This window comes from Choloepus didactylus, chromosome 2 (genome assembly GCF_015220235.1).
Source record: "Choloepus didactylus isolate mChoDid1 chromosome 2, mChoDid1.pri, whole genome shotgun sequence".
NCBI classification, from domain to species: domain Eukaryota; kingdom Metazoa; phylum Chordata; class Mammalia; order Pilosa; family Megalonychidae; genus Choloepus; species Choloepus didactylus.
The window spans coordinates 119,713,979-119,736,220 of record NC_051308.1 but is presented as its reverse complement, the minus strand read 5'-3'; the positions used below and the strand labels follow the sequence as shown (position 1 = coordinate 119,736,220).

General features: G+C 44.3%; 1 protein-coding gene across 1 annotated transcript in view; it reads left to right on the top strand.

Moving 5' to 3' along the window:
• Nucleotides 1-1,034: 1,034 nt before the first annotated feature.
• PHGDH (phosphoglycerate dehydrogenase) overlaps nt 1,035-22,242 on the top strand; it is a 45,024-nt gene continuing 23,816 nt past the window's right edge. Inside the window, exons 1-5 of the mRNA XM_037826248.1 lie at nt 1,035-1,299; nt 12,552-12,703; nt 14,390-14,455; nt 18,661-18,715; nt 18,820-18,918. Of these exons, the coding sequence (XP_037682176.1) occupies nt 1,162-1,299; nt 12,552-12,703; nt 14,390-14,455; nt 18,661-18,715; nt 18,820-18,918 (510 nt within the window). The 5' untranslated portion in view covers nt 1,035-1,161. The remainder of the gene's footprint in view (nt 1,300-12,551; nt 12,704-14,389; nt 14,456-18,660; nt 18,716-18,819; nt 18,919-22,242) is intronic.

Below are 22,242 nucleotides of genomic sequence, written 5' to 3'. Positions count from 1 at the left end.
CATCCAAACAAATGAACAGGATAGATAAATTACCTTCTTTCCCATGGGGAACATTTAGTCTAAAATCTGATTTGGAAGCTATTATCTAGGAATTACCAGTCCAAAAAAACTATTGCATAGTTTTCATAGGATAAGGATCTTGAACTTCAGTTTTGTGCATGGCACTGGACAAAGGCACACAATGATTAACTGAACTGGATATGTCTATAAAGCTGAATTCAAATTCAACTATGAGCCTTCTTGATTCTGCTTCTGATCTTAGGTAACCTTAAATTATCCCAAATGGAATTTTCCAGTCTATAAAACAAAGCAAGGAAGAGCACTGTGGTTGCAGCTTTTAAACAAAGTATTTCAGAGCTGGAAAGTGTCTCCTTGATCAATACATAAATTAGGCTAGGCTGACGTCTCATTTTCCTTTTTCCTCTTTTTCATAATCAGAAGGGGAGGTGGAGGAGGAGAATATTAAAAGTGAACCAAAAATTCTGACTTAAATAAGGCACCGGTCGTCGATTTCTTTTCAACTCATAATTCTCATTGTATCATTTATTTGAAACTAATCACTTGCTGATCTGTGAGGTCTCAGGAATAGTTTTGTATTGCTTTTTGCTATATAACATTCTGAGTCTGTGTGTTTGGTACTCTCCGATGTTACGCTACCAGAGGAAAGGGCTATGCCTTTTAGATGTTCCATTCTCCTTCTGGACCTAGCACAGTGCCTTGCACATAATAAGTTTGTGCCTAAATGCTTGTTAAGAAATTAATGAATGAGTCCTTAGAAGGAAAGAAGTAAAGATGAAAGCTATTTCTCTCACGGTCAGAACGTATCCTTCTTTTACTTCAGATATGAATCAGCATAGATTGTACTTTTATTTGCGTACCAGGTGGAGGGAAGGGCTTCGAATGAGACTGAGAAATTCATAGTCGGGGAATAATGAAGTAGGCGGGGAGCTGAAAGGCTCAAAACAGCGAGGGGAAGGCGGAGTCAGGGAGAGTTTGAACATTTCTGTCCAATCAAAAGGAGATGGTAGGAGCTGAAGGGGGATAAAGGGGCGAAGCGGGAGACAATCTTTTCAGTTACCCGGGCCCCCAGCCGGAATTGCGATACTCGGCTTAGGTGCTTCTGTCCAGCTAGAGCGGCGCATTCCGAGGTCGGCTCCAGCAATGGCCTTTGCAAATCTACGGAAAGTGCTCATCAGTGACAGCCTAGATCCTTGCTGCCGGAAGATCCTGCAAGATGGAGGGCTGAAGGTGGTGGAGAAGCAGAATCTGAGTAAAGAAGAGCTGATAGCCGAGCTGCAGGTAACGCGAATGGCAGAGAGGCGCGTGCTCCGGGCGTCCTCCGGGAAGGACCGCCCCAGCGGAAGCACCCACCCTCCACCCCACCCTCCCCACGCCGTTATCAGTCAGTCTCGGGGCCTCCAGAGATTGGGGTTTGGGAGGGAGGGAGAAACAAACGGCGGCGGGCTGCAGGATGTAAACTTTTTGTTCAGCGCGTTTCACGTGGGCTTGCCTCCCATTGGCATTGAAAACTGCAGGCGGTTCCAACTGGACCTGCAGACGGTCCGCGTGAAGCCAGCGAGGCTCCCCAGCCTCTTCGCGCGCACTGGCCCTTGCAGCCGGGCGCCGCCTCTTCCTCCACGCGCGGGGGCTCTGGGAGAGGGACGCCAAAGAGGGTCCCCCCGGGGCGCCCAGGGACCGGAGATTACTCATCCCGGATCATGTTTTGGCCCGCCCGGCCGAGTCCAAAAATTCCCTGAGTGGGGAGGGGGCGGGCAGGGGAAGCGATGGCTGAGTCCCGGCCTGACTCGTGGCTGCTGAGGAAGCTCGCAGGGGGAAGGCGGCCTTAACTGTGGCAGCAAACGCTGTACCCGCCTTTCGTCTGATGCAAGACTGCATTGAGCTTTCACCGCCCCTCGGCCTCCTGGGAACGCTTAGGGGAAAGGGGGGCGCCCGGAGATTCCCGTGCCGCCCACGCGGCCGCCGGGCCGTCCGGGCCAGAGGGCCTCCTTACTTTTGACCTCACTGGTGGTAAGGAATGACCGAGCTGAACGGGAATGTTATCCCAAACGCCCCTACGGCATTATTTTTTTTTTTTTCCTGAGCAAATCTTTCTCAGGAACTTATCTTTTTTGTTGTTATCTAATTAGCTTCATCTTCAAATCTTTATCTCCCTTGTTTGAAAAGGTCCTGCGAGATTTGGTAACCTTGTCCAAATTTCTGACATTTTTATATTATGAACGTTTCACTACAGATCCTGTGCGTCTTCCCCCTTTCCTGCACCCCACACCCTCCCAGGTATTTTCTCCTACTGCCAGCTTCTGCACTTACCCACCCCCTCTACCATTCCTTCGAGGACCCCTTCAGTCAAACCTCAGAGGCAGCAGTTGATGCTTTCATACACTCCAACCGCGTGGTCCTCAAAACTGCCTGTGCCCTTCCTGTTTGCTCTTGTACCTGCTGCTGTGTTTCTCCCTGGAGCTCCCTTGCCCCCAGCCCATGGTGATGTATCCAGGTATCCAATTCCTGTCGTGTTCTTGGAGTAAGTTCCTGACTGGTGCTTTCCTTCGAAAAGCTTGTAGTGTAGTTAGGGAGCATGGTTACCTCTTGTGACGCGTGGAAGGACCAGTGGACACGATACTTAAATGCTCAGTTAGACGGTACAGCAGCCTAGACTTTGCCTGCTTGAAAAGTAGAGAAGCTGGTGATTATCGTGGGCTGGCATGGTGGGCAACGGCTTCTGGACTTGATCCTTAGAGGCAGGATGGATGGGAAAGCTCCTCACACTCCATTCTTGTATGAATCCTGTGAATAGTCTTGGCTCTGGGGAATGACCCGAAAGGCCATGGAGTGGTCTACAGATCAGCTTCGACTCTCCCTTCCCCCAGAGCATCAGATTGGGAAGCCTTGCCGTGCATCTTTTTAATGGAAATTTGAAATCTTATACTCCCAGAAAGTGGGTGGGGGCAGGGAGGACAGACTTGAACACAGAATGGGTGGGCTGTCCTGTAGTGGAGGGATTCCACGAAGTGAGCGCAGGGAATCTGGAGCTGAAACTTGGAGAATGTTTTAAAAGCACTGAAAACTCCTGGCAGGAGAGGAGGGGGTTTTTGTCTGCCATGACTCACGGGCATCAAGAGTGCTGTTTGGGAGAGCAGCCTTCATGTTTGTCTTTGTAAAACATTCAGTTAATCTTGTCGGGCAGCCCAGTGAGGGGTCCTTATTTCCGCATTATGCCTTGTTATTCTGCATGGAGAGGAGCGTAGGATTCTGCCTCCTGCCCTTCCCTGTTGGCGTTTTTTAAATACTGAAAGAAGCTTTAGTGCTGGAACTAGGATTGGTGGCAGTTCTCACTCCTTTGTATTCTGGGCAGGCACCCTTTGCTCATTCTCCCTCCGTGATTAGGAAGTATAATCATTCCCCCAAAATGGTCTTTTCAGACTTCAGGCAAGTCACAGCTCATTAGTGGGTTCTGACCAGCATTTGAAAAACACCACTTAGCTAGTGAGGCTAAGTGTTGTTTCATGAAATTTGTTTCTGTTATATGCGTAATTGTGGGGGTGGGGGTAGAGTGGGGGGTGAGGTCTGTGAGTACAAAATCACAACTTAAAAAATGTATGTCTTACTGTGGGACTTAGTCTAAGAATTTGGAAAACACTTGTTCAGTATCTTGTTTGAAACTTAACAGACTACCCCTCTTCTATCAGCAGGTATCACTTCTTAAATAAACCTAATATTTAGGAAAATGGATTTAAATAATTTTACTATGTTTCAGTGGCTTTAATCTTTGACCAGAACCCATAATAAGAAACTCATCTTACATCATAACTCAATACAGACATACATATGGATACACGGATGTGTTTATATATGCGTACTAAAGTTTCCTGAAATAATTCTTATCCTTACTACATGTGATACATTCTGATATTTTCTTCTGTTTTGTTAAATAGCAAAGCTGATCCGAATCCACTAAATTAAGCATTGGTGATGTGTTTAATTTTTTGAAGCACATTTGTTAATTTTATCTTCAAGAAAGATGAAGGGAATAAATTTCCATCCAAGAATCCCATCTTTTGAAAGGCTCTTTTTAAATAGCAAGTTCCCAGCCTTTACACTAGGATTTACTTTGCAAAAGTTAAATAACCACCAGTTAATCAGGATCACGGGTGTGGAAAACAGGACATGTTGGTATTCTCCATAGCTGTAGATGGCCAGGAGAGTTTCACTGACTTCCTCTCTGATTTAAGTCAGTGGTACAAGCCAGCGTTAGAAATTTCCCAAGTCCAAGCCTTCGCTAATTGGGAAAAGGAGCATGTGAGAACTTGAGGAACAGGAATGGATTTCTCCTGCTAAGTTTGCATAGTTTGTCAGGAACAGCCATAAATCAGCAGAAAGTGGCCTACTGTTTTCTGATTCTCTGGCAGCTGAGATGCAGGAGGAGCGGGGAGGACAGCCACGTGGAGAGCGTTTCAGCGGCAGTGCTAACACATGGAAACTGACACATAGAAATGGATATGCAGAATACAGTGTCCAGCGGTGTGTTTTGTCCAGAGAGTGTTGAGGAGGAGAGGGTCTCGGGATGCTGGAAAAGAAGGAGTCACAGTAAACTTCACATAGGCTGTGGGCAGATGTTTGCCTGAGTGGAGGAGTGGGGAAGGCAGCATGGAGCCGCTGGGGTGGGTTTGAGGGATCAAAAGGGGATAGGTTAGCACGGAGGTGCTCAGATATGAGTTAAGTGAATGAGTGGATAGAAGGTAGTAGTTGAGATTGTGAGAGGCCTTGAAAGGCACTTAACACCGATCATTGTGGGATGCCCAGTTCTCCTGTGGCCAGGAATGGGTGAGTGGTGTCTCCAAAGTCACATTCCCTGCTTGGGACAGGCAGATGCTGAATGGTTATCTGTTCTGCTCTGACTGGAGTCTCGTCAGACATCCTGGCTTCAAGGAAGACTGTTTGAGGGCTACCACCCTTAAAGAAAGGTAGAAAGGGATGACCTGGTAAATCTCCACAAAGGAGATCCTTGTTTTTTTTGTTGTTTGTTGGTTTGTTTATTTTTAAATGCTATTTCTGTGCTTGTCTTCTGCAAGAATGGGGTGGGCTGCTGGAAAGTTTGCATTCTCCTCTGCAGCCAGGCCTTCCAGTGTATGCAGATTCCCAAGATTTGGGGAGGCTGGTGGCAGCCTTGAAGTAATGAAGGAGGCTGGGCCTTTAGGGTCCAGGGGAATGACTGGGAAAGTAGAGCATCCCAGTCAACCGTGGGCTGGAGATGTGGGCCCCAGAACTCAAGAGGAGAGAGGCTCGGGGATAAGATTATGACCCTGGATGGTCCCTGGTCTGTGCTCCCTTCTTGTCAGCTGAACTATGACCTTTTGACCTGGGATGACTACTTCAAAGGAGATTTTGTTCCGCCAGCATGTTACCAGTTACCCAAGGGGCCACTGCTGGTTGTATTGAAATGCACATTAAAAATGTGGTTACATATTCCAAATTGCCTAGCTAAAAGTTTGTGCAGTTTACACTACTATTTCCCTGTTCACCAATGCTGAATATTGTCATTTTGTTTTTGCCAGTATAATGTCTGATAATAATGTCGCATTTAAAAATTTATATTTCTTTGATGTCTAGCTTTGAGTCTTTTGATAAATTATTAGCCACTTTGTAGTTCTTGCATTGCTTATTTATATATTGGCATATTTTTATTAGATTCTTTTATCATTTAAAAAAATTGGCTTCTAGGTAGTCTTTATATCTTTCAGATAGGAATCCTTGTTCTATTGTATATGTTACAAGGAGTTTTCTCCCTATATCAAGCCTGTCACTTGTCCTAGGTAGTCTTTATATCTTTCAGATAGGAATCCTTGTTCTATTGTATATGTTACAAGGAGTTTTCTCCCTATATCAAGCCTGTCACTTGTCCTTGTTTACAATAGCTTTTCCTATATAGAAGTGTAAGTTTTGAATGTAACAAACTTGTCAAACTTGTGATTTCTGGGATTTGTCCATTGCTTATGAAAGGCTTATGAGCACAGACTTACAATCCCAAGATCATAAAAAGATCACTGTATTTTCTTCTAATCCTGATATTTTTTAGTCTTTTAAAAATCTGAAGGACCTAAGTATTTTTTTCTGAATTCTCCTAACACCTTTTACTGTGTAATTCTTCCTTTTCCATCAATTTTAATACTACATTTATCATTTTCTAAATTCCTACATGTACCTGGGTCTGTTCATTTATGCCTATTTGGTTCTCTTGATTGATGTGTCAGTCAACAGAGATGGCTCCCTCCCTTCTCATTTTCCCTTTTCAAATAGAAAAATTCTTGAAAATTTTTCAGCATGCTCACATGTAGATTGTGTGCTTCCTTATCATAGCCAAGGCAAGGGGTTTATGTTGGTGGATTTTCAGGCATGGGACATGTTCCAATTATTTGGGAATGGAGGTGGGGGCAGGGAGAATGGGAGGGTAGGTTTCCAAAGGCCTCTCAAATCATTGAATTCATTTTGTCAATGGAGACATTTTCTTGAGAATCAACTATGTGTTAGCCTGAACCCCAGAGACAACTTGCTATTCCAGTTACAGAGGCATTTGTGCTTGTTTCTACTCTCTCCAAACAGGCAGGCCAGACTAGAAGGAGCAGGTCGTGGGAAGATAGGGCACTTTTGTCGGAGATCCTGGACACCTTCTTGGAGAAGCTGTATGGCATACTGGCAGTGTCTCTCTTAGTTCAGGTCTTTAGGAGCTATATTTGGGAGAGAGTTGAGAACATGGATTTGGGAGCTAATAGATTTGGATTCAATTCCACCTTCTGCCACATTCTAGCTTGTGACTTCAGGAAGTTGCCCAGATTCCTTGTGTCGGTTTCCTTGCCTATAACATGGGGATAATTACTCATCTCAGGATTGCTGTGAAGCATAGTGCCCGGACAAAGTAATTGCTCAAAAAATGGTAGCTATTTTTACTAATAAATCCCTCTGGGGTTTATGTACCTAACTGACCACAGCCTTGGCTCTCGCCTTAACTTAAAAAAAAAAAAAAAAAAGTGTTTTATTTTCAAATAATTTCAGACTTATGGTACAGTTGCAAAAATAATACAAAACCCACACAGCAAACTCTGACATACCCTCACCCTGATACCTGAACCACCAATTTTTAACATTTTGCCACATTTGCCATATCGTTCTCTATCTCTATTCATTTCTCTGTCCTCCATCTATCCTATCAGCTGCCTTTCTATTTACCTATTTATTTTCTAAACATTTGAGAGTAGGCTGCATTTATCATATAGTCTTTGAACATTTAATGATTCCTTGTTTATTTCCAAAGAACAAGGATATTCACTTGTTTAACCACCTTAAGTACAGTTATCAAGTTCAAGAAATTTAACATTTATATAAAGCTTACCATCTATATTCTAATTTTTTCATATGTCCCAATAATGCCCTTTTGGTCATTTTCTCTTCCTATTATTAGAGCCATTCTAGGATCATGTATTGCATTTAGTTGTCATTGTCTTTCTCCCTCTCTTTAATTGTGGAAACATAAATACAACATAAATTTCCCATCTCAGCCACTCCCAAGCATGCAATTCAGGGGGATTAATCACATTTGCAATGTTGTGCTACCTCACCACCATCCATTACCGGGATTTTCCTATCACCCCAACACTGGACACCCATTATGCATTAACTCCCCATTCCCCAACCCCACCCCACCCTTCCCCACCCCTGGCAACCTGTACTTTACTGTCTGAATTTGCATATTCTAGCTCTTTCGTATAAGTGTAATCATACAATATCTGTCCTTTTGTGTCTGACTTACATCATTTTACATGATATCTTCAAGGTTTACCCATATCACATGTATCAGAACTTCATTCCTTTTTAGGGCTGAATAATATTCCGTTGTATATATATATATATATATATATATATATATATACCACATTTTATTTATCTGTTCATTTGGACAGTTGGGTTGCTTCCATCTTCTACAGATAAAGCTGCTATGAACATTGGTATACAAATACTGTTTGAATCCCTGTTTTCAATTTTTGGGAGTATATATCTAGAAATGGGATTCTCAGGTCACATGGTAGTTCATGTTTAACTTTTTGAGGAATTGCCAAACTGTTTTCCAGAGCAACTACACCATTTTACATCTCCACCAACAATATACTAAAGTTCCTATTTCTCCACATCCTTGGCAGTGCCTGTTACTCTCCGTTATTTTTAAATTAAATAGCTATTCTAGTGGGTATGAGGTAGTATCTCATTGTGGTTTTTATTTGTATTTCCCTAATGACTAAAGATGTTGAGCACCTTTTCATGTGCTTTTTGGTCATTTATATATCTTCTTTGGAGAAATGTCTAGTCAAGTAATTTGCCCATTTTTAATTGGGTGGTTTGTTTTGTTGTTGTTGTTATAGCAGTTCTTTGTATATTCTGGATATTGAGCACTTATCAAATATATGATTTCCAAATATTCTCTCCCATTCTGTACGTTGTCCTTTCACTTTCTTGATGATGTCCTTTGGTACTGAAAAGTGTTAAATTTTGATCAAGTCCCATTTATCTATTTTTGCTTTTGTTGCTTGTGCTTTTGGTGTAAAGACTAAGAATCCATCAACTAATAAAAGGACCTGAAGATATTCTCCCATGTTTTCTTCCAAGAGTTTTATAGTTTTAGTTCTTATCTTTAGGTCTTTGACCCATTTTGAGTTAGTTTTTGCAAATGGTGTGAGGTAGGGGTTCACTTTCATTCTTTTGCCTGTGGCTATCCAGTTTTCTCAGCCCCATTTGTGGAAGAGACTGCTCTTTCCTGATTCAGTGCATTTGGCACCCTTGTCAAAAATTAAATAGCCATAGTGTAGGTTTATTTCTGAATTCTCTATTCTATTTCATTGGTCTATATGTCTGACCTTGTGCCAGCACCACCCTGTTTTGCTTACTTAGCTTTGTAATCAATTTTGAAAAAGGGAAGTGTGAGTCCTCCAAATTTGTTCTTCATTTTCAAGATGAAAACGAACCCTTTCAAGATCAAGGGTCCCTTGCTCTTCCCTATGAATTCAATGATTAACTTTTCCATTTCTGTGAAGAAGGCTGTTGAAATTTTAATAGGGTTGTGTTAAATCTGTAAATTGCTTAGGTAATATTGATATCTTGATGATATTAGGTATATTAGGTATTCCAATCCATGAGCAGAGAATTATCTTTCCATTTATTTAGGTCTCCTTTAATTTCTTTCAGTAATGATTGGTAGTTTTCTGTATAGAATGCCTTTACATCTTTGGGAAATTTATTCCTAGATACTTGATTCTTTTAGTTGCTGTTGTAAATGGAATTGTTTTCTTGGTTTCCTTTCATATTGTTCATTTCTGACGTATAGAAACACCACTGATTTTTGTGTATTGATTTTGTACTTAACCATTTTGCTGAATTCATTTTTTAGCTCTAGTAATATTCTTGAGGATTTGGGGGGATTTTCTCTATACAGGATTGTGTCACCTGCAAATAGGGAGAGTTTTACTTCCTTTCTTATTTGGATGCCTTTTATTTCTTTTTCTTACCGAATTGCTCTAGCTAGAACTACCAGGGCAATGTTGAATAACAACGGTGACAATTGGCATCCTTGTCTCATTCCAGACCTTAGAGGGAAGTCTTTTCCCATTGAGTGTGATATTAAGCTGTGAGTTTTTCATATATGCCTTTTGTCACGTTGAGGAAGTTTCCTTCTATTCCTATCTTTCAAAGTGTTTTTTGTCAAGAAAGGATGTTGGATTTTGTCAAATGCTTTTTCCTCATCAGTTGAGATGATCCTGTGTTTTTTCCCTTTGGATTTCTTAATGTGGTGTGTTACATTAATTGATTTTCTTGTGTTGAACTACCATTGCATACCTGGGATAAATCCTACAGGGTGTATAGTTCTTTTAATGTGCTGTTGGCTTCAGTTTGCTAGTATTTTGTTGAGGATTTTTGCATCTGTATTCATAAAAAATATTGGTCTGTGATTTTCTTTGTCTTGATATCTTTATCTGGCTTTGTTATGAGGGTGATGTTGGCCTTGTAGAAGGAGTTAGGGAGCATCCCCTCCTCTTCAGTTTTTTAGCAGAGTTTGAGCAGAATTGGAGTTAAGTCTTATTGGAATGTTTGGTAAAATTCCCCTGTGAAGGCATCTGGTTCTGGGCTTTTCTTATTGGAAGGCTTTTGATTACTGAATAAATCTCTTTACTAGCTATTGGTTTGTTGAGATCTGTTTCTTCTTGAGTTAGTGTTGGTAGTTTGTATTTCTAGGAATTTGCTTATTTCATTTAGGTTATGTAATTTGTTGGTGTACAGTTATTCATAGTATCCTCTTATAGTCCTTTATTTCTATGGGGTTGGTAGTAATTTCCCCCGTTCATTTCTGATTTTAGTTATTTGCATCCTTTCTTTTTTCTTTGTCTATTTAACTAAAGGTTTGACAATTTTATTGATCTTCTCGAAGAACCGGTTTTTGCTTTCTTTTATTCTCTCTGTTTTTTGTCTTTCACAGTTTTATTTATCTCTGCTCTAATTTTTTAATTTCTACTGTTTATGTTGATAGAGCCTAGTATAATGCCAGGTACATACATTCAAGGCATTAAGTCAATGGAAGAAAAGAAAAGTTGAAAGGAATAGGTGGTCTTAACTTTTTGGGCTTCAGTTTCTCACTTGTAAAACAGGATTGGACCAGATGCTCATAAGCATTCTTTTGAATCTCATATTTTGAAGTTCTGTTTCAGAACCACAGACCTAAACGGGCTTGGAGTGCCCATGAGGGGTCCTGCATCTAGCTCTCTGCATGAGGCGCAGCCCCCGACCAGTGAAGATATATGAAGCCTACTTTTAAACACCTCCCGGGAAATAATACCAATTGTCTTAAACAATCATTTCAGTGTTTAGAAACCTCAAGACCTAAATATTCTATAGTACAGCATAAATGTCATTCCTCTTCTTCCCTCATTGGAGATGAATAGTTCTCTGCTTTCTCTGTGGTAGATGTGCTCTACATCTAACCCTGCCTGTGCAAACTTGTTCCTAGGCTCTTGGCTTGTGCACAATAAATATGGCATGGCGCCTCCTCCAAAGAGCCAGAGTACTGTGGCCTTTCTCCATCTCCAGATTCCATGCAGTGGGGAGGGAAGAGAGAAGGTTCTTAAGGGATATGGCTGAGAGCTCCACTGGGGATAATGCAGAGAGACATACACTCATGGGTATCACATCAGACCTGGGATGGACCTGTGGGACCATCTGCTCCAACCCACTTATTTTACAGATGGACTACTGGGGGTAGGGGATTACCTGACTTGCCACCATGACCCAACTTGTCATTGTCAGACACAAGTAGCACCCTGGCCTCCTGATTCCCAGCCTGGTAATTTTGCTCTGACTCTTGTTGCTTCCTCAGCAACCTAGGGGAGCAGGTTTGGGACAGAGCATAGATTTGCTTTACCTGCCAAATATCTTAAGGATTCTTACTTGGCATTTGGGCAAGAAAAGCCTTGTTCTGCAAAGATACCATAGGATTCTGGATAAGCCTAAGGAAGACTGTCCTGCAGTGTAGCTTGTCCCAAGTAAAGTGTCTATTATGAATTCAGAGTCTTTAAATTTCACATGTGCATATTTTTAGTCTAATACTGTCTGGGTTTCTAAGCCACTGTATACCAATTTAATTGTTCTCCTCCCCAACTTTGTTCTCTATTTTAGGAGTTGTTTTTCTCTTAATTGTTGTGTCTTTTGTTCACTTCATTCATTCATTCAGCCAACCAACATTTATTGAGTGCATTTGCCAGGCAAAGGGGCCTACGAAGAATTCGTTCCCGTCCCTGCCCTCAGTAGCTCAGTGATGTTCACTGAGCAGGACCAGCTATTGCACTGGCTGCTGTTTTGTCTTTCTTGTGTCCTCCTCACACAGTTGAGGAGGAACCCGAAGCTCAGATGCATAGCTAGGAAGGGGCAAAGCTTGGGTTTGAACCCTGGCCTGACCCCTCCTTAAAAAGGTGAAGTCTTTTTAAGATGTTTACACAAAAACATTGCCTTCCTTTCCTTGAAGATAATCAAATTCAGCCAGCATCTAGGAATTCCCGCTTGGTCAAAGCAGTGTGCAGGAATTATAGAGGAAATGGTTGCTGATTTCCAGGATGTGTCTGTGGCCTCACTGAAGGTGCATCAGGGGTGGGCTGCCCTCCAGCTGGTTCTCGGCACTTCCCAAGGCTTCAGGCACTGTGGGAGCTGCCTGGAGATGATGGCCCACAAGTAAGAGCCTGAGAGCTGCTGCTGCCCACGTGGTGTGCCAGCAAAGCACTTGGCTTCTTAGAGTCACCGTATCCTCAACTCTCATCGAAGGTCCATGTGAATCCTTGTCTACATTTCCCTGCAATTTGTAGTGAGAATGATAGAGAAGTCCATGAGTAGGTGATGATGATGACTGTCCATGGGCCTGGGAATGACTTACTTGCTCAGGAGTAAGCCTGAGGTTTTAGGAGCTCTCTCAGACCCACTTTATGGACCAGAGGTTTCTTCTTCTGCCTCAGGACTGCGAGGGGCTTATTGTCCGCTCTGCCACCAAGGTGACCGCTGATGTCATCAATGCGGCAGAGAAGCTCCAGGTGGTGGGCAGGGCCGGCACAGGCGTGGACAACGTGGATCTGGAGGCCGCAACCAGGAAGGGAGTCCTGGTCATGAAGTGAGTGATGGAGACTGAGGGCTTGGTGTGGAGCCCGACTGAGAGGAGGGAGAGATGCTTTAGAGAAAGCCACGTCAGAGTCGGAAGGGCTGCCAGGAGAACACCTGGTCTGGGCCCCTGAGTTCAGACAGGTGGTCAATGTTTAGTGCTTAGTGGGCCCCAGATTTTTTGAAGTTGACACTCTCTTTGAGATCTCAAAATGTTTCACAAACCCTCCCCATGTGCAGAGTTTGCAAACCTGCAGCCTGGTTTGGGAATCAGAAGTTATGGTAGTAGGTTTATGTGCATTCCTTCCACACTCTGCCCTCCTCCCTTCACTGTTCCATCTATAGTCAGGTTTCTATCAACTCCAAGTTATTCTACCTTGTATGTGTGCACATGCATTGCTTGTTCTGTGACTCTGCATTCTTTCTCTTCTCACTGCCCTGCACCCTTCATCTAAGTCCCCACTTATCCTTTTCACCACTCTAAGGCCAAGAGGAAAAGGGTCCCATTTAGAGCTTTTTTGCAGAAACCCAGGGGCACAGGTCATGGCAGCCTGTCAGTGCAGGACTAGACTCATTTCTGGCTCCACTCTGGCATCTTGATGCCACAGATCTCTCTGCCCTCAAGCTTTTTCTCTTCCCTTGGGGATCTCTTTGCCCTCAAGACCTCTCCCCTCCCCTCCCCTCCACACCCCTCGGTAGGGTAGGGGTTAACTGACCAGTCAATGGACTGAGGTCAGTAATCAGCCATGGAAATGTTAAATGCTAACCCATCCCCACGTTCTTGCCCGGACACAGAGGCAGCCAGCCCCCGACCCTGTCCCTCTGCCCACCTCCCCATACATCCTGTTTGCTGGGAGAGAAAGGGAGGCCAGGTTGTCTAAGACAGACTCTGAGAATCCTTTTATTTTATGTCCCTGCCAGGACCGCTGGACTTTTCTTTCTCCTGTAACCTTCATTTCCAGAGATACAAATACCCAGTAGGGAAAGAAGGAGGGTGAATGTGTATGTTACATTTTTCAGAAAAGAAAAATAGTTTTGTGATTTTCCCCCCTCTATTCTCCTTTCTGTAATATGGGCAGAGTCAACACTGTTCTGCATGTTGAGGTGTGAGGGGGCAAAAAAATAACACTTTTATTTTCTTAGTTCAGAACTTATTGAGTAATAGGAGATGCTAGACAAGTGAAGATCAAAATATCAATTATCAGCTTTATTATTCATACAAGTCCGATTGGGCAGCTCGGTGTAGGTAATTAGATTTGCCCACCCAGCAAGGCACAGCCTTGGTAAGACTGATGGCATGGAGCCGTAGCTTTCTTTGGGCAGGTAGATACCAAAATGAGAGGAGAGAGAAAAGGACTGACTACCCATACTCCCAATCATATGCAACACTTCTCCTCTGCCTTGGGGAGAAGTGAGTTTGGGTAGGGAGTGACCAGGTTTGTTTCTCTAATGGAAGTGTCTCCAAATGGAAACATGAAGCCAGGGCCAAAGGGGTTTCCTTCCAGCCCTGGAATTTAAGGCAGGAGAACATCAGAACATCCAGGACAGTGGCATGGGGTTGGAGGTTTGTACTAAGAATCGATAAACTCATGTTTCAGGAGAGACAACACAGTGGGCATGCAAGGCTTTCTCGTGGGACAGGAGTGGGAATGCTGGGTCTGGGTCCACTGATGTGTCCCCTCTCTTCTTGGATCCTCAGCACCCCCAATGGAAACAGCCTCAGCGCTGCTGAGCTCACCTGTGGGATGATCATGTGCCTGGCCAGGTAAGTCCCTGACTTCTCAGAAGAGCCAGTCTCTGATGTGTCAATTATTATGACTTTCCAAGCAAATGGACACAGAGAAACTTAGAAACATTTCTGCTTGGCGATGCTCAGTCTTCTAAGAACCTTCAAGTTTGTCAGTCCTCTACAGAACATTCGTTACTCTGGTTGGTTCCCCCAGCACACAAAAGTCAGGTGGCTTCTCGGGTTTTCCTGGTGATTGCAAGTGGGGAGCGGGGGACAGTTGACGGGCTGCTCCTGATTACCCGGGACCAGGCTGTTTCAGAAAGTAATTGTGTCGGCATCATGATCTGCACCCTGCCTCTTTCTCCTTCCGCATCGTCCACTCTCCACCCCCATCTGACGTTCGAGCCTTAGGAGTAGGTGTCCAGATGCACTGCCCCTTCTCCAGCCTCCAAGCCTTGCCGATGATGTTTTTGCCACCAGAAGCATCCTTCCCCCATCATCTTTGTCTGGGTAACCTCTGCTCTAGTGTTCCTTCATCCAAGATGCTCTGTCTCTCTACCTTCCTGATTCCCCTGGCCCTGAGGGCTCACCTCCCTCACTGCCCTTACAGATCTGTATTGTAATAGAATGGACTGAAAAACTGCTCTGGGACCCCCGTGCCTACCCATGGATCAGAACGCAAGGGAACTCAAATAGTCAAGACTCTTTCTCTTCTGCTGGAGTTCTGGGCAGTGAGGGACTAATCGAATGCTGCGAAGCTGTGGGCCTGCTAAGTAGAGAGGACAGCCCAGGAACCAAATGAATATAGCACCTACTGGGACAGGAGGCTTACTGTGTTGGGTCGTGATCTTTGGGCAGAAATGATTATATTGAACATTCTTGTTGAACGGGCAATTCAGGCACTTCTGTGGTCAGTAGGAAGGGCAAGGAGTCAATGGGCAGATTAGGAAGCTGCTCTGAGATCCCATCGAAGATCCCTGGATCCTTAAACCAGGGGGATCCAGGTGGCCAGGATCTCTACTCAAGTCTGAAACTCCCTGGATCCAAGTAATTACTCTTCTTTTCCCTCTCAAGACATATGCTCCCTCTTGGGGGGTGGGGTGGGGTGAGGGGGGCAGGATTTGGGGAAGTTAATCTTTTCTCTAATTCTTCCCCAAGATTTCTGCCTGAGATCTCAGGCCTTGGTTATCCCAACCTGATACTCATTGATAATTGGGAAAAGGGAGGGACAGGAACAGGGACAGCTTCCACAGCAGAAGGAACTCAACCTGGAAAGGGGGCCCTGAACTGGCCTCTTGGAGCTCTCAGAATATCCAGGCGCGGTGTTATCTCCCCCTGGAGAAGCATAAAGACCTGGTGCCTTGGTTTCACTTGGGTTATTAAATTCAATGATTTGTTTTTTTTTTTAATGGGGCATGGATCTCAGTGCAGCTTTCTGTCTAATTAATTCCCTCACTTTGTTCTGGAAGTGGAAGGAAAGGCTAGTGAGCCAGGAATAATTTTCCTCCTATTCCAGGACCAGCTTTATTTAAAGGAGTAGGGTTGAGTGGTGTGATTTAAAGGAAGTTCCTTACTCCCAACCACCCATCCATCACCTCTCTCATCAAAGGTACAATAAAACTAAGAGATAAGCACCTTATTTGAGAACCTCTTGTAACTTATTATGTGCTAGTTTAATCAGCTTGCTTTATTAGCTGAGAGACAGTAGGAGGAAGTGGGTACCTTAAATTTTAGGGTGGAGATCAGTCAGAATGGGCCTCACAGTGAGGGGCACTTTGAAGATATACCATGGGTTCCTGGGTGCTAAGACTCTAAGAGGCAGGAGAAGAACAATGACACAGAAAGAGGGGAAAATGCAACAAATGTGGATTTCACCGTTTTATCTGGTTTATCCTCTCTTCCACCATGTAAGTCAGGCTAGCTACCATTTATCTCTTCCATGTCCCCTTTCCACGTCCCATGTCCCCAGACTGGCCTGGTGAAGACCCAGAGTGTTGAAACCCGGGGAAGCTTCGTGGGTTAGCAGCTAGAGGGAGGGAGGGTTTGGGGATTCCCTGTCCTGTCATCACACACATATCTCTTAGCCAGTGCTGTGAGTCAGGTGGCTATAGAATGGGATGTGAGAGAGACCTGAGAGGAGGAAGGTGGGGGCTCTAACCAGAGCAAAGCCATTTTATCCAGCAAGCTTTCCTGAGAAGGGAGCGGTTGTCCCGGGCTATTGACTGTCCCTCATTGCATTCCTGAAATGAGATTCTTGCACTGAAGCCATCAGGGCCAGAGCACTGAGATGGAGCTTCTTCCCCATGAGGCTTGTTACTTAAGCTTGGCTGAGTTTACCTGTGAAATCATGAGGCTCTGTGATACAGGAGGACAAATTCTGCACTCAAACTTGCCCTCAGGTGGAAATCTGTATCTGTATTCTGGTAATGTAGTAATTGTGCAGACACAAAGAATGTTTTTGGGAAGTCAGTGAAGTGAAAATACAGGAACAGAATCTCAGAATCTTCTTCTTTTCACACACTCACAGCCCTGCACACTCACACACCGCTCTGAATTTGCTGACTGGCAGGAAAAGCCTACATTTAAATATTGAGGAGGCTAAGTGTGAGTGGGTGTCTTTCCTAACTTTGAACCCTGTGTAGCTCCTTCAAGTGGAGTAAGGCTGTGCGAGGTGTTTAACTTTGTCTCCCCTTGTGCAGTTGCTTTGACATTAATGTGAGTCTAAACATTTCTTATAGGATGTATAAAATAGAGCAGATACTTTGTGTGTGTGTGTGTGTGTAATAAACAGTATTTATATAGAAGTAATAACTTACCAAGTCCAATTTAACAAGTCATTAGAGAACAAATTTCAAAGATTGTTATGGGTTACAGTTCCACAGTTTCAATTATTTCCTTATTGTAAAATATAACATACATGCAAAAAGGTACAATTTAACAAATAGTTATAGAGGAAATTGCCAAGAATGTTATGGGTTACAGTACCCATAGTTTCAGTTATTTCCTTATTGTGAAATATGTATATACAAAAAGGTGATAACTTTCAAATTACAATATGACAAGTAGCTATATAGCAAATTTCAGAGAATGCTATGATTACTGTTCCACCATTTCAGGTCTTTCCTTCCAGTTATTATACTACCCTAGCAACTAAGAAAAAGAAAATTATATACAGATTCAGTATTCATAATCCTTTGTTCAATTCTATCTTGTCTGTTGCTACCCCTTCCTCTAGTAGTTTAATCACTTTTTCTAGTTTAGTCCATCTTCAGGGATGTCTAGGCAGTGACCACCCTAACTTCTTCATGTTGAAAAGGGGTGTCAACATTATGAGAAAAGGGGACGCAATTGGTTGGTTGATGTTCTTGAAGAGGCTGTTGCCTTTAGAGCAGATACTTTTAAAATATTGTTTGTTTGTGGTTTTTTGATTTTTTATTTTTTTGTCTCTTCCTTCTTTGTCTCCAGGGAAGCCTCAATTACCAATCGTGTCCCACGTGACATATTGTACCCTCTGACCTCCAACTTTGCCCTCCACTGCCCCTTCCTCTGTCTTTTCCAGAAAATGTGGCGACTGAGACCTCCATGTTTACCAACAGGAAGAGAGAGACTGTGAAGTGTGCGTGTGTGTTTAGTGGTTTAGCAATGGGAAAGGAGAATGGTGTGGATGTTAGAAGTGACAGGACAGTTAGTCAGGGAGAATGGAAATGTTTGTACAGTGGCAACCCCACATCCCTACCCCAGACTCACTTTAGATCCTTGAGGTTTAAGATATTCTCAGGGAAAAATAAGGAATTGGGTATCCCCTTGATATAGTAGAAGGTCTTGTAAGTTGAGGCTCTGGGTAAGATAAGAAGAAAATAATCCCTTGAATTTCTGGAGCACTTAATGTTGTCAGAGTTCCTTAATATCCCATTCAGCTGTCCCTACAAACCCTAGAGGATTGGCTGTTGCTTGGAGGGGAAAACTCACCCAAAGTCACTGATTGATACCTCAGTGGCTGATGTGGAACTGGAACCCCCTCCAAGACCCTGAGCTAGAGACGGAAACCCCAGGGTTCCTAAGTCACTACTTGCCAAGGGGTTCCCTCTGCTACACTGCATGTGTTCCCCAGACCCAGACTGAGCTTGGTTCCCAGGGGAATGACCATCAGAGGCAGTGACTCGGCAGACCTGAATTTATGCCTCCTTCCTGGCCTTCACGGGGTCTTCGGTGGGCTGCTGAACCTGTGTCTGTCCTTGCAGGCAGATCCCCCAGGCGACAGCTTCCATGAAGGACGGCAAATGGGAGCGAAAGAAGGTGAGCAGCTGGCCTTGCCTCAGCCTCCTCGGGCTCACCACCCAAGATCCACCCTTCCTTGGTGCTGACTTCAGCTTCTTTGCCTTTTGCCTGTTTGGTTGCAGTTCATGGGGACAGAGCTGAGTGGAAAGACCCTGGGAATTCTTGGCCTGGGCAGAATTGGGAGAGAAGTGGCCACCCGGATGCAGTCCTTTGGGATGAAGGTAAGGCATGGCCGGACCTGTGACGTGGGGCTTCCTACAGCCATTTTGAAAGAGGCAGCCTGATTTTGGAGAAGTGAATGACTTTCTCCTAGGAGGGGGCTGACCCTCAGATCCCTTGACAAATGATAAAACCAGGGTGGGAACTGCCTGCTGATCTGACCACATGAGCTCCACATTGGGGAGTGCTTGGTGGAGCTTCTTCAGCTCTGGGTGAGTAAATAGCCCCCATGCTGCAGTGGAGCAGAGAAGGTTCTTGTTTCCTGCCGGTCCTTCCTCAGTGCAGAGGACTCCTTGTTCTGGTGTGTCTGGTCTCCTGTGACAATTCAGAAAACAGGAGCCAACTTACAGCCCTGTAACAGAGCAATTGTCCATCCACCCTCCAGTTGCCCATGGTTACCATCCAATCCTTAGCCCACTCAGGGGTAAATCAGTTTGGTGTATGCCATCTCAGCCTTTTTTGGCGCATTTACGCATAGACCTATGTGCCTACAGAGAAGAGAACATTGTGTGTATTGTTAAGATAAGTGTATGTTTTGGAATAAGTGTATTTACCTTTTTTATACTGATGCAAGGAATTCCGTCATATGGACCAATTACTTTTTATTTAGCTATTTCCCCCAATGATAGACATTTAGATTGTTTGCATATGTGGACTTCTGCAAGACACAGTGAAATCTGCTACCCTTGGGGTTAAGATGGAGACGATGAGCTTGATCCTAGGACAGTTAAGAGATTTAGTAACTCATTGAAGGATGGATCTGCCTCAGTTTCTAAGGAGATTGCTTGGGATGGTGCAGAGCTCTGCCTGGTCCCCTGTTCTCATCACCAGCCTAGATGACGTGCCATTTGTGGATGACAGGAAGCAGGGAGAGGTAGCTAATCCTTAAGACCACAGCATCAAGTCCTAGAAAACATAGGAAGCCTGGAACAATTGGGCAGTCTGCAGGAATACATTTCAGTGCCCTGCATGTGGGTCCAAAAAGCAACTAGACCAGTAGTCGATATAAGGACATTTGTAAAAAACTTTTCCAGATGAGGAAGGTTTTGACTAGCAAAAATGAGGTGTGATTAACAGTTCCGTGGCTAATGGAAAAGGTAATGTGTCTTCTGACAGTGCTAAAAGAAGTGTGGCTTCCGAAGCAAGGGAGGTGACGTTCCTCACACTCTGTACTGTGCAGACCCTCTGCGGGTATTGAGTTCTCAGGGGCCCGTGCCCTGGGAGGCTGGAGAAGCACTGGAGACAGAGGAGATGTCGAGGGGGCTCATGTCTGCTTAAAATTGGATTGAAGGCACTGGGGCACTGAGTCTGACTAAGACGTGAGAGTCTTGTTGTGGATTAGGGCCATCCTTTAGAAGGGTCATGTAGCCCACTTGGTGTGGCTCCCCTAAGAAGCAGAGCCAGAAAGGATCTGTGGGTATGAGCCAGAGGGGACAGAGCTACACAGACAGAGCTGGCCCTAAATGGACTAGGTGGCTTCAGGAGAGGGTGAGCCCCGGTCACTGCAGGTATACATGCGATGCTGGATAACTAGTTGGTCGGTGTGTGAATAGAGGACATGAGTGTTGGCTGAGAGGTTGAAAGCTGATGTCCTTCAAAGCCCTGACATCCCTGAGAATCATCACCCCATGGGCTACCAGTTTCTTTATATGTGAAATGATCCTTAGCAGTCATAGGAAATAGTCTGAAATTTTATTAGAGAGATTATTAAAGACAATATAAAATATTATAATTATGTATTGTTTGCTAAGTATATATACATAAGTAAATTATTTAAGACAATATGAATAATAACATTATTAAAGACAGTGCAAAGTCTGAAATTATTAAAATTAGTTACAGTAACTTGGGAGAACAACCTAATTAAAGACACAGAGTGGACTAGGAGGCAGGGAACCCTTGTTTCATGGCTAAGGCACAGGGGACTGTTTGAGTGATTCTGCTTGGGCTCACCCAGGAGGAAGTGCAAAGCATGTAAAGATTATTTTTTTCACCTCCTTTCTCTGGTGCCTAGGGTCTTATCCTGTCCCCCAGGCTGTCACTGAGGCTGTTCATCGGTAATTAGGCTGTTAACATCCGACCGTTTCCATGGTATTATGGTTTCAGAGCCAAGCCCTTTTTATCTCAAGAATCGTAGGACGAGACCTCCATGTGCTCAGATGTTGGGGATGGTGCACCCTCTAGCCCCTTCTTCCTTTGGGAATATCTGGCCACTTGGGAAGGGGGTCTCTGGACCTTAGTCTACTAAGGAGCTCAGAAAGGGAGCTTCCCCAGGTCCTTGGTGGATGTGTGGTGGTTGGTTGGACAGCCCACCTTTGTCACCACTCCAACCAGCCCAGGACTGACTGGAAGGAGCCTTGGCACAGTTGCTTGCTCTGAGCTACACAGCACAGGTGTGGGTTTCCACATGATTTTGGCATCCTGCTTGTGGTCTTCCAAGTGACAGCAGCCTTGTAATCCGTTGTATTCCTCCTGCTTGAAGTAGCTTTTCAATAATGTTGCCAAACTACAGGTTGTAACTTGGTGAACTCAAATCCATTCTTGCTGATGTGCTCCCTAGAATGCAATGCTGAGGCTTGTACTTTCTTATCAAGTTTTCCATGGGCAAGCAGACCAGCAACTCTTAGCAGTTTCTTTGTGGACAGTGTTGTGATGAATCTGACTTTAGCCCAGAGGAATGGACATTGAACCCCAGGTACCCAGATTCTTTCAGGTCTGCTACTGTTTACTAAGGTCTGTTTATCAAACACTGTGACCCTGCAGGGTCAGTGTTGTTATCCCAGTTTTACAGATAAGGAAACAGAGGTCCTGGGAGGTTCTATGATATGCTCAAGGTAATGACTAGTGAGTGGTGGAGTCCAGATTGGACACCCGGCTCCTGACTTCCAATCTGGTGCTCTTTGCCCTGCTCCTCCACCTCTGTCTCCAATAGTGAGCCATGTTAGACAGCCCCTGCACCATGTCACTGTACTGTGTCAACAGGACAAGAGCTCTTCAGCACTGGCAGTTTCTATCTCAGTTTGATACCTGGGATTCTTACTGCCCTAGAGCAGTGTTTTTCAAACTTTTCCCAGAGCCTCCGATTCTGGAAGGGTGGCTTAGGGACAAGGGTGGGAGGGGACATGGGAGCCCAGGGAGTTAGCAAGCAGTAGAGTAGGGCTTTGGACCTTTACCTCTGCGGCTTTGAGTTTTTCTGTTTTTATATTGGATTTTTGTGTAAAATCCCCTTGAAGAGGAAAAGTTGCACTACTTCAAACCCAGACTGGAAGTTACTGAACTATGGACATCCTGGCTATGGGGTGGAGAGAGGGTGTGACCTCTAGGGT